Source organism: Macaca mulatta, chromosome 1, assembly GCF_049350105.2.
Source record: "Macaca mulatta isolate MMU2019108-1 chromosome 1, T2T-MMU8v2.0, whole genome shotgun sequence".
NCBI lineage: Eukaryota > Metazoa > Chordata > Mammalia > Primates > Cercopithecidae > Macaca > Macaca mulatta.
The window spans coordinates 105,516,993-105,535,231 of record NC_133406.1 but is presented as its reverse complement, the minus strand read 5'-3'; the positions used below and the strand labels follow the sequence as shown (position 1 = coordinate 105,535,231).

At 42.6% G+C, this 18,239-nt stretch overlaps 2 protein-coding genes across 21 annotated transcripts in view; one reads left to right on the top strand and one right to left on the bottom strand.

Annotated features, from left to right (window-relative positions):
• SDHC (succinate dehydrogenase complex subunit C) overlaps positions 1–13,134 on the top strand; it is a 44,174-nt gene extending 31,040 nt beyond the window's left edge. For 14 of the 20 annotated variants that reach the window (XM_077997043.1, XM_077997014.1, XM_077997005.1 and 11 more), the window contains 2 exons: positions 6,372–6,535; positions 12,290–13,134. In XM_077997043.1, coding sequence (XP_077853169.1) covers positions 6,372–6,535; positions 12,290–12,394 — 269 coding nt within the window. In that variant the 3' untranslated portion in view covers positions 12,395–13,134. The remainder of the gene's footprint in view (positions 1–6,371; positions 6,536–12,289) is intronic. The other 6 variants (XM_077997035.1, XM_077997047.1, XM_015113131.3 and 3 more) reach the window with 2 other exon arrangements.
• A 1,505-nt stretch (positions 13,135–14,639) lies between these two features.
• On the bottom strand, positions 14,640–17,832 carry CFAP126 (cilia and flagella associated protein 126). Its single transcript, XM_015113899.3, has 5 exons — positions 17,791–17,832; positions 16,375–16,437; positions 16,132–16,212; positions 15,462–15,638; positions 14,640–15,087 (listed from the first exon to the last, which is right to left on the bottom strand). The coding sequence occupies exons 1-5, from the start codon at positions 17,815–17,817 to the stop codon at positions 14,902–14,904; spliced, it is 534 nt and encodes a 177-aa protein (XP_014969385.1). The 5' UTR covers positions 17,818–17,832; the 3' UTR covers positions 14,640–14,901.
• Positions 17,833–18,239: the final 407 nt, after the last annotated feature.

Below are 18,239 nucleotides of genomic sequence, written 5' to 3'. Positions count from 1 at the left end.
CCAAGCCTCAGTTTTTTTGTCCACAAATTTGGATAATACCTTTTTTTTCTCTTTAGTTAAAAAAATTTTTTTGAGACCAAGTTTCGCTCTTGTCTCCCAGGCTGGAGTACAGTGGCATAATCTCGGCTCACTGCAACCTCCGCCTCCCTGGTTCAAGTGATTCTCCTTCCTCAGCTTACCCAGTAGCTAGGCTTACAGGCACACATCACCATGCCCAGCTAATTTTGTGTTTTTAGTAGAGACAGGGTTTCACCATGTTGGCCAGGCTGGTCTCGAACTCCTTACTGCAGGTGATCCACCTGCCTCGGCCTCCCAAAGTGCTAGGTTTACAGGGGTGTGCCATGTGCCTGGCCTAGTTTTTAAACAATTTTTTAAAAATAGAGATGAAGTTCCACAGTGTTGCCCAGGCTGGTCTCAACTCCTGAGCTCAAGCGATCCGCCTACCTTGGCCTCCCAAAGTGCTGGGATTACAGGCATGAGCCACCATGCCCAGCCTTGATAATACCTTTTTGCCATGTATGGGGCAACAGTTAGAATTTAGAGACCTTGAAACTAGTATAAATTCTTTCACAGTGGATATGATTTGCTCTCCATTTGAGAAAAAGAAAAGTTTATGCATGCCACTGAGTAATGTAGTGTAGCTTAAAACATCAATGAAAGTTCCAGACTCATAAAAACATATGCATTAAATATGTACAATTTTTTTCATGTTTCAATTATACCAAATAATGGTATTTTTTTAAAAAAATCAAGATAACCCAAATGTGTTAGAGACATAAGATCAGAATGTGATTGAAATTAAGTAAGGCAGTAATTCAGTTGGTAGTATTATATTCTTTCTCAGGATACAAACTGGCAGCCTGTGGGCCATGCTTGGTCAACAGATGTACTTTGTTTCTTTGTACTGTGATGAAAAGAAATGAAATTTGAGTGCGTTTAGGTGGAACATACATACTTCCCCTGTCCAGCAGTTTTCTATGAGCACCACTAGTCTATATGGCCTTAATTGCTCTGTTTGATTCACACATCTCTTTGGCTCCTGTAGGCATCTGGGTTTGACCTGCCTCTTGGGAGGGACAAAGAATGAGATGAGTGGTGGTGACAGTAAGAGGGAGATGGGTAATCAGAAACAAAAAAGGAAAAAAGAGAAGGCCAAGGAACCAGATATTCAGTGTTTATTCTCTAGAGTCAAAGGAGAGAGACACTGAACCTGGAAGGCACAAATTATCTAGTCAGTGGAGAAGTGTGTGTGGTGCATGTGTGATTCTGGTTTATCCAGCCTCAGCTTGGCCTAAATGACATTTCTGTCAAAATTATTTCCTCCATTTGCTGTAATCTGCTTATTTTTAATTTTGCTTTCTGGGTCTTGGATTTTGGTTATTAGAAGAGGTTTTGCCATCTATCTTCTATACTTTAGTCTCTCGTAATTTTGACAAGCCTGAAGGTAGGCCTTGGGCTGTAGAAAATGCAACAAGAGTTCTTGTTATCTTTGAGCTCTCTTGAGAGATCTTGTAGTTACTTTTCAGTCTGCTACATTATCATTTCTTTTTCTACTTAATGCCTGTTAAGGATTATGAAAATTGGCCGGGCGCGGTGGCTCAAGCCTGTAATCCCAGCACTTTGGGAGGCCCAGACGGGCGGATCACAAGGTCAGGAGATCGAGACCATCCTGGCTAACACGGTGAAACCCCGTCTCTACTAAAAAAAAGTACAAAAAACTAGCCGGGCGAGGTGGCGGGCGCCTGTGGTCCCAGCTACTCGGGAGGCTGAGGCAGGAGAATGGCGTGAACCCGGGAGACGGAGCTTGCAGTGAGCTGAGATCCGGCCACAGCACTCCAGCCTGGGCGACAGAGTGAGACTCAGTCTCAAAAAAAAAAAAAAAAAAAAAAAAGGATTATGAAAATTAAATACTGTATATGAAATTCCCAGTACAGGCTTGGTGGTGATTATTATTTACATTAATAATCAGAATAGTTTATCTTATACCTCTCAGAAAATGTGTGATTATTTGTAGTTTAAAAAGTCCTTCTCAGCTCTTCCTATTTCACAACTGCTGACTGCTACATCTAGTCCTTGCATTACCAAGTTGGGATGACCTGGCAAAACTCCCACCAGAAGAGAAGATGCTTCTCAGAAATGCTTTACTTTACCTCACTGCATGAATACTCTTGACCTTGAGAGAGGATCTGTGGGGAAGCAGATGGGCAGAATACATCATGATGAGATTAGTGTAACAACAATGTATATAAAAGAACAGTTACATGCTGTCACACTGAGTTTTAATCATCAGTTGGACAGCTTCATGAAGGCTCTTTTAGGTGTTTTCATTTGCTGTGACATCTGCAGGGGCTTGCTAGGAAGAAGTGTCTGAAAGAGCTTATGATGACTTCTGGAAGTAACAATAGGACTTGCTGACAGTCTGCACAGTTACATATATAGGACTTAACTGGGGTGGGGCCAGCAGGAACTGGTCTTGGCAGTCAAGAAAAAGCACCATTTAATTTTTCTTAGTGGTTAGATGGGACAGCTTCAGTGGCTTTATTTTCCCAATTGAAATTGTTTAGCTGTTAGAGGACTCTCCTGAGGCACTCCAGTTCTAGGAGTGGGGTCGGTTTCCTGATTCCCAGTATACCGAACATCAGAGGAGAATTCAGAAAATCTCATATTTAATTCTCATATGTTTTTCACTTGTAATGATTAAAGCTTTGGCTAAAGTAGCTTTCAATTGACTTAACTGATTAATATTCCTGTTTGAAGAGGTGGAGCCTTTTTGAAAAATTAGTGAGGCAGCCAGCCAACATGATCTCTCTCCTAATTATATCTGGGTTGGAATCTGGTAATAATTCCAGATCTCCTTGATCTCCCAGAGATTTGTATAAAAAAATTTTTTTTCCTGATTATAAGAACATATTGCCAAGAAGGAAAATATTATAGAAATGTATAGTTAGAAAAGTTACCCATAATCCCACCAGTCAGAAGTAACCATTATTCTGTGTATATGCAGACACTGTATCATTTTATGTTTTCTGTTTAAGGACTCAACCCATCAGAAAAACACCACCTAATTCAAATACGACTATTGCTGTAGCCATTATTTACTAAACATTTACATAATTATTTAACCCTCATAATAATCTGAGAAACAGGAGTATCTTCATTTAAGAGCTTAAGAAACTGAAGTGGCCGAGGCGGGTGGGAGGCCAAGGTGAGTGGATCACCTGAGGTCAGGAGTTTGAGACCAGCCTGGCTAACGTAGTGAAACCTTGTCTCTACTAAAAATACAAAAAAATTAGCTGGGCGTGGTGGCACATGCCTGTAGTCCCAGCTACTCCGGAGGCTAAGGCAGTAGAATTGCTTGAACCTGGGAGGCGGAGGTTGCCGTGAGCTGAGTTTGTGCCACTGCACTCCAGTCTGGGCGACAGAGCAAGACTCCATCTCAAAGAAAAAAAAAGAAAAGAAAAGAAAGAATTGGTGTGGGGGTATGTAGTAGTAGAATGATTTTGGGAACATTTGACTTATTTAGAGGCAGTCTTCTCTTTTTGAATTGATTAAACTAATTGACATAATTCTGTATTATTCATAGGAAGACAAAAGCTGAAGACACTGTTATTCACATCCTAGTATTTCCATGAGTTTTAACTCTCGTAGGTCGTTTGAGAGTAGGTGGTGTTATCCTAGGATAACACCATATCAGGGTCTGGTCTTCTGTTGGTTAATATTGGTATGTGGCCATCCCTAGGACTCAGCTATGAGCCTGCTGTCCCATTTGGTGCCTAGATCAGGGATAAGTTTGCCCAGATATCTAAGGCATATGTTTGGCTATTGAAGTTTCAGAGCTTTGTGTTGGCACTGAAATTCAAAAGACAGTTAGAGCCACCATACCCAGCCAATCATAATTAATTACTAATGGGATGTATATGCTGTTGGATATTATACAACTCCTCCAACCTTAGAAATCAGATTGGACACTGCCAGCCTCATTTCTTGTTCCACACTGATTTTCACGCAGCGCTTCATTTTTGTTGAAAACCCAGCTTTGCAAAGATGTGATCATTGTAAGAAATCTAACATCTAATGTTGAAACCGAACTATCTTGAGCTAGTAGTGGTTCACATGATGACCAACAGATGTTAAGTATCACTGTGGTTCATTTGAATATGTAAAGTATCCTGTAGGACCTGTGAGTTTGCTGTGGTACCCCAGGGCAGCTTGGTATACAGTTTGAAAACCACATTTCTAGCAATGATCCCAAACTGTCAAATCAGGGTCTCTGGGAGTTGTGGTGTGGGTACTCTTTTTTGCTTCCCCAAAATATTTTTTGGTGATTATAGGAAACAACTGGCCTCTTACTTTTTTCTTTTTCTTTTTTTTTTAAATTTTATTCCCATTTTACAGATGACGTCTTATTTCTTTGTGTGTGTGTGTTTGTGTTTTGTTTTTTGAGATGGAGCCTCACTCTATTGCCCAGGCTGGAGTGCAGTGGTGCGATCTCAGCTCACTGCAACCTCCGCCTCCTGGGTTCAAGGGTTTCTCCTGCCTCAGCCTCCCGAGTAGCTGGGACTATAGGTGTGTGCCACCACAACTGGCTAATTTTTGTATTTTTAGTAGAGATGGGGTTTCACCATGTTGCCCAGGCTGCTTGAACTCCTCACCTCAAATAATCTGCCCACCTCGGCCTCCCAAAGTGTTGGGATTACAGGCATGAGCCACTGCACCAGCCAAGATAACATCTTATTTCTAATTTGAGTTTCATATTTGTTATACTTGATTTGTCAGTCATTGGTGGTTGATAGTCACTGAGCCCCAACAAATAATGTAGCCCTGTCAGACATTAAAGTATTCATACTTTTTCTTTCACATAAGGAAATAATCTTCCAAATATGTACACATAGTATTTATATTATATCATTATGGTTTTGATTTGCATTTGTCTAATGGCTAATGATGTTAAGCATCTGTTTATGCACTGATTGGCCGTTTATTTATCTTCCTTGGAAAGAGGTCTATTCAGATCCATTTGTCATTTTATTAATTGAGTTGTAAGAGTTCTTTATATATTCTGGATAAAAGTCCTTCATGATTTGCAGATATTTTCTCCCATTCCTTTGGGTTGTCCTTTTACTTTCTTGATGGTATTATTTGCAGCACAGAAGTTAGTAATTTTGATGAAATCCAATTCATCTGTTTTTTCTTTTGTCATTTATGATTTTGGTGTCATCTGTGAAACCACTGCCTAATCCAAGATCATGAAGATTTATTTCTGTGCTTTCTACCGAGAGTTTTACAGTTTAGCTCTAGCATTTAGGTCTCTAATTCATTTTAATTTAAATTTTTGTGTAATAGAGATTTGAATGATTTTAAATTTTTTCTCTCTTCAGAGGTAGCAACACTAGAAAATAAAGATAAAAAATGGGCCAGGCACAGTGGCTCATGCTGCTAATCCCAGCACTTTGGGAGGCCAAGGTGAGCGAATCACTTGAGGCCAGGAGTACGAACCAGCCTAGACAACATGGCAAAACCCTGTCTCTACTAAATACAAAAATTAGCGAGGTGTGGTGGCATGCATCTCTAAGGCCAGCTACTTGGGAGGCTGAGGCACAAGAATCGCTTGAACCCAGGAGGCAGAGGTTGCAGTGAGCCGAGATCACGCCACTGTACTCTAGCCTGGGCAAGAGAGCGAGACTCTGTCTCAAAAAAAAAAAAAGAGAACCTAATTTTTTTTCTCACTCTTCTCTGAACTGAGTACACTGTTTTTACCTTTTCTTACTTAGATGATGAACTAGATGATATAGCAAGGCATGAGTTCTGAACTGGCAGGTGAAGTTTTTAATGAGAGGGATGTTGAAAGGAGGAATAATGTACTAAAACATATGGCACATTTAGTTTATGATCAGATCCCAGGTAGTCTGTCTCCCACTATAAACTTGAACATGAGTTTAAATCTCCTTTTCAAGGCCAGGTGCAGTGGCTCATACCTGTAATCTCAGCACTTTGGGAGGCGAAGGTGGGCAGATCACTTGAGGTCAGGAGTTCGAGACCAGCCTGGCCAACTTGGTGAAACCCCGTATATAAAGATACAAAAATTAGCTGGGTGTTGTGGTGGGCGCCTGTCATCCCTGCTACTCAGGAGGCTGAAGCAGGAGAATTGCTTGAACTTGGGAGGTGGAGGTTGCAGTGAGCCAAGATTGCACCACTGCACTCCAGCCTGGGTGACAGAATGAGACTCTTGTCTCAAGAAAAAAACAAAACAAAAATCTTCTCCATTTCAAAATGGTTTAGAATTGTATGAGGTGCCAGGGGTCCCAGTTTTATGTGTCATATTAGTTGTAACTTGTGAGCAGCTGTGACGAGCTACTTGGTTTTCTCCTCAGGGGTCTCTCTTTTTGGCATGTCGGCCCTGTTACTCCCTGGGAACTTTGAGTCTTATTTGGAACTCGTGAAGTCCCTGTGTCTGGGGCCAGCACTGATCCACACAGCTAAGTTTGCACTCGTCTTCCCTCTCATGTATCATACCTGGAATGGGATCCGACACTTGGTAAGTTAATTGGGGATTTGCACATTTTCTCTGTGAAGGGAGTGGGGAGACTGGGAGGATTCTCTCCTTTATTACTGGGTTTAGTGCTGTTCTTTTTTGTTGTTGTTGTGCCCAAGATTGGAGTCTCGCTCTGTTGCGCAGGCTGGAATGCAGTGGTGCGATCTCAGCTCACTGCAACTTCTGCCTCCTGGGTTCAAGAGATTCTCGTGCCTCAGCCTCTTAAGTAGTTGGCGTTATAGACGTGTGCCACCACTCCTGGTTAATTTTTGTAGTTTTAGTAGAGATGGGGTTTCACCATGTTGGCCAGGCTGGTCTCAAACTCCTGGCCTTAGGTGATCCACCTGCCTCAGCCTCAGGTGATCCACCTGCCTCAGCCTCCCGAAGTGCTAGGATTACAGGCGTGAGCTACCACGCCCAACTAGTGCTGTTCTTAAGATTAGTTGTGACTCAAAGCCCTCTTGGGGAAAGCCAAACAAGTTCCCCTGTGTATTTTCTAGCAGTCCTGCTGGTGGTGTAGCTGAGCAATGGTATAGGCCTCACAGATACTTGCAGGGTCTCATTGTGAACTCTTCCTTATGTTATGTTATGTTATGTTATGTTATGTTACGTTACGTTACGTTACGTTACGTTACGTTACGTTACGTTACGTTATTTTTTGAGACAAAGTCTTGCTCTGTCTCCCAGGCTGGAGTGCAGTTGGTGTGATCTTGGGTCACTACAAACTCCACCTCTTGGGTTCAAGAGATTCTCCTCCCTCGACCTCCTGAGCAGCTGGGACTACAGGCGCATGCCACCACGCCTGGCTAATTTTTTGTATTTTTAGTAGAGACGGAGTTTCCCCATGTTAGCCAGGCTGGTCTCAAACTCCTGACCTTGTGATCCACCCCTCTCAGCTTCCCAAAGTGCTGGGATTATAGACGTGAGCCACTGTGTCCTGCTGAACTCTTCATTTTTGAGAGGTATATTATTAAAAGAGATCCCTGAAGGCATAGAATGCATGTTTATGAGATAAATATTAATTGGTACCATGTGTCAGGTACTGTTGTAGACACGGGGGATTCAGTTATGAGCTAGATAAACATTGTTGCTGCTTTCATTCTTATGTTCCTGTTGACCCAGAGTAATGCTTCTGATGGGACTCAAATAGATTTACCTTTTCTTATCTACACATTATATTGCATTTTTGTTTTGAGCTGTTGGACAGAATGGGGCCAACTTTAATAGAAACTGGGTGCCAAGAATCCCAGGTTTTAATATTGAGTTTAGGAATCTTCTTTTTTTTTTTTTTGAGACAAAGTCTTGCTCCGTTGCCCAGGCTGGAGTGCAATGGTGCAATCTCAGTAGAGACCTTATTTTGCCGTGTTGGCCAGCCTTACAGGTGCCCGCCACCACACCCAGCTAATTTTTTTTTTTTTTTGTATTTTTAGTAGAGATGGGGTTTCGCCATGTTGGCCAGCCTGGTCTTGAACTCTTGGCTTCCCGAAGTGCTGGGATTACAGGTGCGAGCCACCGCACATGGCAGGAATCATTTAATAGAGTGAAAACTGTCCATGTTGCCTCCTGTGTGATCTCATGGTCTGCTCAAAACTGGTTTCTACAATTAGCCAGCTATGGTGGTGTGCACTTGTGGTCCCAGCTACCCGTAAGGCTGAGGTAGGAGGATCGATTGAGCCCGGGAGGCGGAGGTTGCAGTGAGCTGAGATTGTGCCACTGCACTTCAGCCTGGGTGACAGAGTGACCCCATCTAAAAAAAAAACATAGGCGGGCGTGGTGGTTCATGCCTGTAATCCCAGCACTTTGAGAGGCCGAGGTGGGCGGATCATCTGAGGTCGGGAGCTCAAGACCAGCCTGACCAACATGGAGAAACCCCATCTCTACTAAAAAAACAAAATTAGCTGGGCATGGTGGTGCATGCCTGTAATCCCAGCTACTTGGGAGGCTGAGGCAGAAGAATCGCTTGAACCTGGGAGGCAGAGGTTGCAGTGAGCTGAGATCACGCCATTGCACTCCATCCAGACTGGGCAGCAAGAGCAAAATTCTGTCTCAAAAAATAAAATAAAATAAAATATAATACAAAAATTAGCCAGAGGTGGTAGTGTGTGCCTGTAATCCCAGCTACTTGGGAGGCTGAGGCAGGAGAATCCAGGCAGCAGAGATTTCTGTGAGCCAAGATCATGCCATGCACTCCAGCCTGGGTGACCAAAGTAAAACTCTGTCCCAAAACAAAAAAGAAAGAGGGATTTTATATTTTGTAGTCTCCCTAGTTTTGCTTCCAAAAAGACAATTAAAATTCAGTTATTTCTGTATTTTCATTAATTCTGAACCTGAACCAACTGTCAGATGGATGCTTTTGCCTTAATTTGACTTTTTATTACTTCCAAATCATAGCATTAGAGACAAGCACTTTCTGGATTTCAGTCTGGTCCAATAGCAAGCTTAATGGAATGAGAGACTAAATGACTTACTAAATTAAGTGTCTGTATCAACGGTTCCCTGGGGCAGTGTTCAGTTTGATTTAAAATGGCTTTTCACTTCCCTGAGGGGGAGGCGGTAGAGAGGGAGGACATTTCCATTAATGACTTCCTATTCCACAGAACAAAGCTCTGTAAAGAAAATCAGCTGATCAGCTTCCTCTGTTCATATTTTGGCTCAGGCAGAGACTTGCCCTATATTTGTCTTTGTCTCAATATGGGGGGAAGAGAGGGGAGGTTTTACAAAATCGCAGAACTTAGAGCTTTTCTGCCCTGGTTCTTGCCTGTGATGGTAATCTTTTTGTTGAGGGAAGTGAAGAACCTAAAGATCCTTAAGTCTGCTTTTATTTTTTCTTCTAGCAAGTACTGGCTGTGAGTGTGGGTCAGGATTTTGTGTTTTCTGTGACAGTCTGTAGTTTTTGGCCTCTGAACTTGATCGTTGACTTGCCAGAAGATCTAATGGGGGAGTGAGGAGTGAAAGAGTAGGAGGTTATAGGGTCTGTGGCATTCTACGGAATATCCCTGCCTACTACCACTACCCAGTAGGACTCAACTGTATAATAGAAACACTGTCCTTATTTAAGTAAAACAACTCTTTGTGGAATCTGCTTGACTCTTGATCTCCTACTTAGAAGCTATTTGAGGGTTGAGGTGAAGGCATCTTCTCATCTTGATTTTTTTTTTTCCCTGGGCTCTCTCCATCTTTTCCCTGAACTGACTCCTAATTTAGGCAGTTGTACATTCAGACTGTAGGCGTATGTGTGTATGTGTGTGTTAAGGTGCCATGTATGTGGGAAGTGTGGAAAATGAAGACTACATTTGCCCTAGGGGCTCATTTAGTGACTTATAATATTAATATGTTAATATCCCTAAGACATAAGAGAGTCAAAATTAGTGTTTTGTTAAATGTGGGGCCGGGGGCGTGGTAGCTCACGCATGTAATCCTAGCACTTTGGGAGGCCGAGGTAGGTGGATTGCTTGAGCTCAGGAGTTCGAAACTAGCCTGGGCAACATGGCAAAACTCCATCTCTACCAAAAATACAAAAAATTAGCCAGGCATGGTGACGGGTGCCTGTAGTCCCAGCTACTTGGGGGGCCGAGGCAGGAGGATTGCTTGAACCTGGGAGGTCAAGGCCTTAGTGAGCCGAGATTGTGCCACTGTACTCCAGCCTGTGTGACAAAGTGAGACCCTGTCTCAAAACTTTTTTAAAAGGTGGGGGGTTGTGCAGTGGGGGCTGGGTGAGATAGCTCACACCTGTAATCCCAGCACTTTGGGAGGCTGAGGCGGGAGGATTGCTTGAGCCCAGGAGTTTAATACCAGCCTGGGTGAGACATAACAAGAGTCTGTCTCTATTTTTTAATATTAAAAAGAAATGTGGGTTTTAACTCAATTGGTAGAAAACCAATTTAGTGGCATGCTACCAACAAAAAAAGAAATTTAAATAGAATAGAAAATATAAGCAGGGGCTGGGCGCGGTGGCTCACACCTATAATCCCAGCACTTTGGGAGGCTGAGGAGGGTGTATCACTTGAGGTCAAGAGTTCGAGACCAGCCTGGCCAACGTGGTGAAAACCCATCTCTACTAAAAATACAAAAATTAGCTGGGCATGGTGGCATGTGCCTGTAGTCCCAGCCACTGGCGGGACTGAGGCAGTGAACCTGGGAGGCTGACGTTGCTGTGAGTCAAGATGGTGCCATTGGAGAAGCTGGGTGCAGAAGTTCACACCCGTAATGCCAGCTCTTAGGGAAGCAGAGGCGGGAGAATAGCTTGAGCCCAGGAGTTCAAGACCTGCCTGAACAATAAAATGAGACCCCTTTCTCCACAAAAAGGAAAAAAAAAATGTATTTTTAAAATGAAATTTATTTATATATAAATATATATGTATTTGTATATATATGGTACCACTCAGTAATGGTAAATATTGTTTTATCAGCTTTTGCTATATTGTATATACATATCTACTGGGCTCCAATTTTAAAGGTATTTCTTAGTGGGGTCACAGTCAAAACAAAATTGAGAAATAGTGTTCTAGATCTCAGAGTATACTTTAGAATACTAGTCCTCTGATAAACAGTTTCCCTCTATAAAAAGATTCTGAGATTGACTGTATCTAGGAAATCATGCATACTATATCTGTCTTTTGGAGATTCACAGTGTACATTAGTGAATTGTTTAGAGGCCAGGAGCAGTGGCTCATGCCTGTAATCCCAGCATTCTGGGAGGCTGAGGCGGGTGGATCACGAGGTCAGGAGATCCAGACCATCCTGGCTAACATGGTGAAACCCGATCTCTACTTAAAATACAAAAACAGGCCGGTCGCAGTGGCTCACGCCTGTAATCCCAGCACTTTGCGAGGCCGAAGCAGGCGGATCATGAAGTAAGGAGATCGAGACCATCCTGGCTAACACGGTGAAACCCCGTCTCTACTAAAAATACAAAAAATTAGCCAGGCGTGGTGGCACGCGCCTGTAGTCCCAGCTACTCGGGAGGCTGAGGCAGGAGAATGGCGTGAACCTGGGAGGTGGAGCTTGCAGTGAGCCGAGATCCTGCCACTGCACTCCAGCCTGGGCGACAGAGCAAGACTCCATCTCAAATAAATAAATAAATAAATAAATAAATAAATTAAATACAAAAACAAAATTAGCTGGGCGTGGTGGCAGGCGCCTCTAGTCCCAGCTACTCAGGAGGCTGAGGTGGGAGAATGGCGGAAACCCAGGAGGCGGAGCTTGCAGTGAGCCGAGATCGCATGACTGCACTCCAGCCTGGGCGACAGAGCGGGAGTCCGTCTCAAACAAACAAACAAACAAACAAAACAACTGTTTAGAAAGCCTTGCAGTTAAATGTTTACGAACTTTGTATGACCACAGAACTTTTTTTTGGCCCATATAATGGCTTTCAACATTCTGAGGAACAAGTGTTCGGAAGAATACACTGAGAAACATTAATCTAGATGTGTGGTCCTGAGGAAAAGTTGTATCTATTCATTCTGGAAGCTTTTGTATACGGTATGGGGCCTGTGGCATTCTAGAGAACATTGAACATTACTCCTACCATCACCACACAATAGAACCTGATTTTCTGTCATTGGAATAAGTGGAAAATAGGTTCCATACTGTGGGTTTTGAGAAGGGTAAAGATGGGGCATAAGGATAGAAGCGCTTTTCTCTAGAATCATGCTGAGAGAAGGTGTCCATTCCTTTAGGTGGAATTACTTTCTGAGACAGGAACTGTTAATGTCCTGTTTACTGAAATTCCTTTTTTCTTTTTTGCTTTGTCCACAGATGTGGGACCTAGGAAAAGGCCTGAAGATTCCCCAGCTATACCAGTCTGGAGTGGTTGTCCTGGTTCTTACTGTGTTGTCCTCTATGGGGCTGGCAGCCATGTGAAGAACGGAGGTTCCCAGCATCATCTTCCTACACCTTATTACATTCATCCATCTTTCTGTTTTTCATTCTTATCTCCAGCCTGGGAAAAGTTCTCCTTATTTGTTTAGGTCCTTTTGTACTTTCAGATCCCGTTGGAGCAGTAGAGTACCTTGTAGACCATAATAGTGGAAAAGGGTCTAGTTTTCCCCTTGTTTCTAAAGATGGGGTGGCTGCAAAAACTCCCCTTTTTTGCCCACAGCTTGCCAACTCTAGAAGCAGTTATTCTGTCTGCATATTGGGCTTTGATTTGTGCTGAGGGTCAGCTTTTGGCTCCTTCTTCCTGAGACAGTGGAAACAATGCCAGCTCTGTGGCTTCTGCCCTGGGGACTGGGGGTGAGGCTTTGGGTGCCACTGCCTGTGGGTTGCTGGCTTAAAGGACAATTCTGTTCATTGGTGAGAGCCCAGGCCATTAACACCTACGCAGTGTTATTGAAAGAAGAGAGGTGGGGGTGGAGGGGAATTAGTCTGTCCCAGTTAGAGGGAGATAAAGAGGGCTAGTTAGTTCTTGGAGCAGCTGCTTTTGAGGAGAAAATATATAGCTTTTGACACAAGAAGATCCAGAAAATTATTGAACATATTAATGGTTATTTCTTTTTCTTTTTCTTGGATTTCCAGAAAAGCCTCTTAGTTTTATGCTTTCTCATCAAAGTCATGTACCCTTTTTTTCTGAAACTGAATTAAAATACTTATTTTATCTTTGACTCTCCTTGAAATCTAGAGAAACCAAGAAAATGGCTGTTGGGAAGGAACCAATTTCCTCCTCTTCCCTCGGGTCTCAGGCATTTACATCCTCCCTCTCCCTGCAATCTGACCTTTCCCAGGAGGGAAACAGTTTTCCTACATCTCATCATTGGAGGGGTTTTCAGGGAATCAGATAGAAGTTAGCCAGATATTTAAATATCACAGAGAAGCCTCAGAGAAGGAAGGAGGAAAAGAAAAGAAGTGATGCATGTAGAGTGCTTTTGGGTTATAGGCACCACAATCCCATTAAGGACTGATTATAAGCTTCATGGGACAGTTCAGCAAATTATGATTCAGTGAGGGGCGCAGAGGACCAGTGTTGGTGACAGCTAAGGGATGATGACCTGAAGTTATAGGCTTAGGGTAGATGAAGAATAGAGATTTTTTTTAAAAAGAAGGGATTGTTGAAAACCTGGCAAAAATGTATAATTTAATGAGAAAACTTGATGCTTTTAAAAATGCAGATAGGCCAGGCTTTACCAGGCATGCTGTTTTGATAGTTTTTGGGAACTCTGGAATAAGAGACCTATCTCGTCTGTCACTTTGAGTTGCTGGCCAGCCAGTTAAAGCCATGGGTCGAAGAGGGGAAATGGTAACTGGCTGGTGTCAATTGGATAGGAAGACCATAGTTAAGGTGGGGACCTGCTCTTTTAACAGTCTTCATTCAGGGTCCCAAATAGTATTTGGCTTTAAGTAATGATTGCTTTTCCCTTTTTACTAGAGGGGTCCTGGGAAGTCCTTGTACCTTTCCTCCATTTTAAACCAGCTGTTCTCTACTTTGTCCTTGGAATGAGGGACAAGTGATCATGAGAGAACACTTTGTCATTGGTATGGGGAAAGGTTTGGCAAGGGCATTGAATTTAACAGCCAGTGCCAGGAAAATGTAAAATGGGGTCAATGATAAACAGATGTTACAGGCTGGAAAATGGGTAGGGCAGTTGAATTTTTTGGTGGTTTCCTACCATTTGGGTGATTGAAGCATGGTAGTGGGTGGGTGGGGTGTGACAGCGTCATGTTTGTTATTCTGCCTTAAATTTCTACTTACCATCTTTCTTTGTCTGTCTTCCAATCACTTTAATATCTTCAATTTTCAAACTATATTTGTACTTGGGCTTAGATAGGAAGTCTTACAAAAGCATAGTATCTTCTACTTTGGTTTTCCCTACCTTTTCTTCCCCACCTTCTCCAAACACACATATACATACTCTACTCAACAATTCTACTTCTGATTTTGTAGTTGTTAGTTGTGCATGCTCAGGATAAAAAATAAGTGGATAGGGTTGAGGGACTGGTTCTTTGAGGTTCTACCCTTTTTCCATGATTCAGACCAACCTTCTCTTGGTCATTTCTGGAGTATAACTGACTCAATTCTTGTAAAAATGTGTTCCACCCAAACCACTGTATGTTCTTTTCCCTGCTTTATTTTCCCCCACCTTCCTTCTCCTAATTGGGTTACAAGAGGCAGCCATAGCAAGAGTGGAAAATCCAGATTCGTAAAAGATTCAACAAAAAAAGTTTATTTTCCAAATTTGTTTTTACTCCCACCCCAAAATTTCCCTGTTTCACAGTTCTGACTGGGGGCTCTTGTTTATTTCACTCGGTCGCTATACAGGTTTTTCAGTATGTGGCCACTTGGTCCATATGAAATTCCAGGTTTGTATTTCTGGACCTCAGCTAGATTAGGCCCTGCCCAGAGTTCTAGCATACGTGGACTTCCAGGTGGGCTCTTAGGATTTGGCTGGGCTTTGGGGACCTGGAGTATGACCTGCAGAGGGGTGTGAGCTTCGGAGATCATCTGGGGAATTGAGGTTGGCAGCTGGGGAGCTTGGAATTATGGTTGGACTTAGTGCTTGTTGTACAGTCTTTGTGATAGACTTCTTCCTGAGTTTCTTCTGACTGTCTGGATCATGGGGCTGTCAGTGATAGAGTGGAAGAGACAGTCATGTCTCTGGTCGGGCCCGGATCATTCCCAGTGCACCTCAGGATTCTAACTCCCTTTCTCCCCATACCATGGGCAGTAGATCAAGTTTCAAATAAGGAAAGTTAAATTTGATTTCTCTAACCACCCTCCCCCACCTTGAGATTAGATCATTTTCTACTGTTGGGGGTGAGATGTCCTTAGCCCATCCCTTCAGGCCTCAGAAGGTGATTAGGGACTAGTCAGGATAAGACGAATTGGTTAGAGGTCCCCCCTGTTGGGTTAGTGGTGGCATAACAGCAGACGTTTTTTGAAGTTGAAAAGAAATTGAGACAACAGGGTTTTGGATTAGATGGGAAGAATAGATACCTTGCCTAAGATTTCAGGACGCAGCCCATTGGAGGCCTTGAGTAAATCAGAATTTTTCTGTATCCATTTGGTGAGGGAGGCAGCACCAGCAGTTGTACGGGAGGTCAGGGTCACCCGAGCAGGGGGTATCTTCAGAGGCATTTGCCAGGTGCCCATGAAGCAACCCCAAGGATTTGCCTGAAAATGAAAAGGAATTCCTCAATAGGGCTTCTCACTCCTGGTAACTGACTTAGACCTCTGTTAGTCTTATTTCCATTCTTTAGGAATGCATGGTTATGAAATAAGACTGAAAGCATAATCTTCCCACCCTTCCTTATCCCCCTCCCTCATTTAGGCTTTGCAGGCCTAATTTTTTCATCCCCTTTACTCTGCCAACTTAAATTCCGCATCCTTAGGCTGAGTGTGGCAAAGGAGTACCCACTGCACAAATGTCATCACCTGAAGGCTTTCTTTTATACAGATCATTGATCAATTTAAGAACTTCTGAAAGGTGCTAAACACAACTCTATCCTGTTGGGTAAGCTGGCCGGAAGTTCAAGGGCTCTTACATTACAACATGAATTAGATTAAACTTTAATTTTCCTGATAATGGCTGTGAGAGACTGCACATCTCCCAGTTCTGTGCCTCAATTATTTGCCTTTCTTGATAGGAATGAAGATAGTATCTCACCTTGGAACGGGGCACAGAAGGCAGTAGATGACCACGATCATTGGCAATAATTTGAGTGTAGCCTTCATGAGAAGAGATGCTCTGGGGTACAAGTGGGAGAGATAAATGTTTCTGAGTGGGGAAAAAAAGGAGTATTTGGGGAGCTTGGTCAGAGAAGGATATGGGAGTTTAGAGAAGGCTAAAAGGAGTTAATTGACAGGGAGAGCATGAGGCTATCTTGTAGGTGCACTGAACATGGAATACCTCTTTTGTTGGCTTAGCCGGAGACCAGTTCTGCAGATACTTGGATGAGAAAGCCTTTTCATACTGTGGAGAGAAAGATAAGTATCCCTGTGAGACTTCAAGGCCCCAAACCCAGGAAATGATGACTAGGCACAATTCTTTAGATTTGAAGACCAAAGGCCTGACCAACCATGTAGGCTTTAAGTCACTATGACAAGGGTGTAATCTGTTTGGTCTAGATGTATGCTGTTCAGCATGGAGCCAGTAGTCACATGGAGCTGTTGAACACCTGAAATATGACTAGTTCAAATTGAGGTGCTTTATAAGTATGAAATATGCTGAATTTTGAAGTTTTGTCTTTTTCTTTCTTTCTTTTTCTTTTTTTTTTTTTTGGAGACAGGATCTTGGTCTGCCACCTGGGTTGGCGTCAGTGGCACGACCCTAGCTCACTGCAGCCTTGGACACCTGGGTTCAAGCGATCCTCCTCCCTCAGACTCACAAGTAGCTGGGACTACAGGTGCATGTCACCATGCCCAGCTAATTTTTTAATTTACTTGTAGAGATGAGGTTTCACCATATTGCCCAGGGTGGTCTCAAACTTCTGGCCTCAAGTGATCCTTCTGCCTCAGTCTCCCAAAGTGTTGGGATTATGGACGCAAGCTACAACATCCAGCAGGTTTTGAAGATTTAGTACAAAAAAAGAATGTAAAATGTCTGATTATAATTTTTAAAATACTGATTAAATGTTGAAATAATATTTGGATTTATCGGGTTAAATTCAATATATTTAAATTTTATGTTTTAAGTTTTTCATGTAGCTACTAGAAAATTTAAAATTACATTTGTGGCTCACACTCTTCTTGTTGGGCAGCACTGGTCTAGATCAGGAGTTGGTGAACTATGGCCTATGGGCCATATCCATATTGCTGCCTGTTTGGGGATGGCCTGAGAGTAAGGACGATTTTTATAGATGAACATTTACAATTGATTCAGTAAAATGGAACACTAACTTTGAATCCCAGTTAAGTGAAATGTTTTCTCAACCCCCAAAATTCCATTATTTTCATTAGTAGTACAAAAAATTGTACTCAGTTATATTTTGAATTTGTCAAAAATTTTATGGAAAAATGTTTTTCTTTAATTATGTAAGTAGCTATAGAATATTTTTGACTTTGCCACTTGGCCTAAGCCTAAAATTTTTATGCTCTGCACTTTTACAGAAAAAAAAAATTGCCAACTTCTGGTTTACACCCTACAAATTTAACCCAGAGATACCTTTGGATCGCCCCTGGGCTCTATCCCTGAGGAGGTAAAATATTTTCTCACTCCACTCTCAGCTATCTGTTCAAAGATCAGAATCCTATGAGAGGGGACAGTCCAAAGATAGAATCTGAAAAACAAAAGTAAACTTTAAAGAAATGGAGAATGGGAACTTACCTGGTTGGCACTGTAGTTAGTGGCCATGATCTTGTGCTGTTTACACTCGTTGCTTGGCAACTGCAGAAGGCGGACCTCCTGGGACTACCTCCCAATCAGCAGAGGCTGCCTTTCCCTTCTGCTTATTATTATTCATTTCCTTGGTTCACACTGCCCCCATTTGTTTTCTCTGGAACTTAGATTCATTTTTATTTTAGAGACGGGAAAGACTGGGTAAATATGAGAAAATTAGCTGAATAGTAGCTACTCTTTTTCTGGCATAACCTACCCCTGCTTAAGAACTTCCACGTGGCCTTTGATTGGGGTTTTTAACCACTTTAACAAACGATGTAACCCTGAGAGCTATGTTTGTTGGACAACATGGTGTAATGTACCACAGGATGCAGAGCCAGATACTGGAGTTTGAATCCTTATTCAACATGGGAACATAGGAGCTATATGACAGTAAA

Coding starts and splice junctions, on each gene's coding strand:
- CFAP126 (XM_015113899.3), bottom strand. CDS start 17,817: ATGGCCACTAACTACAGTGCCAACCAG. Junction 16,213..16,374: donor CGGCTAAGCCAACAAAAGAG/GTATTCCATGTT, acceptor CTTGTACCCCAG/AGCATCTCTTCTCATGAAGG. Junction 15,088..15,461: donor GTCCTGAAATCTTAGGCAAG/GTATCTATTCTT, acceptor TATCACTGACAG/CCCCATGATCCAGACAGTCA.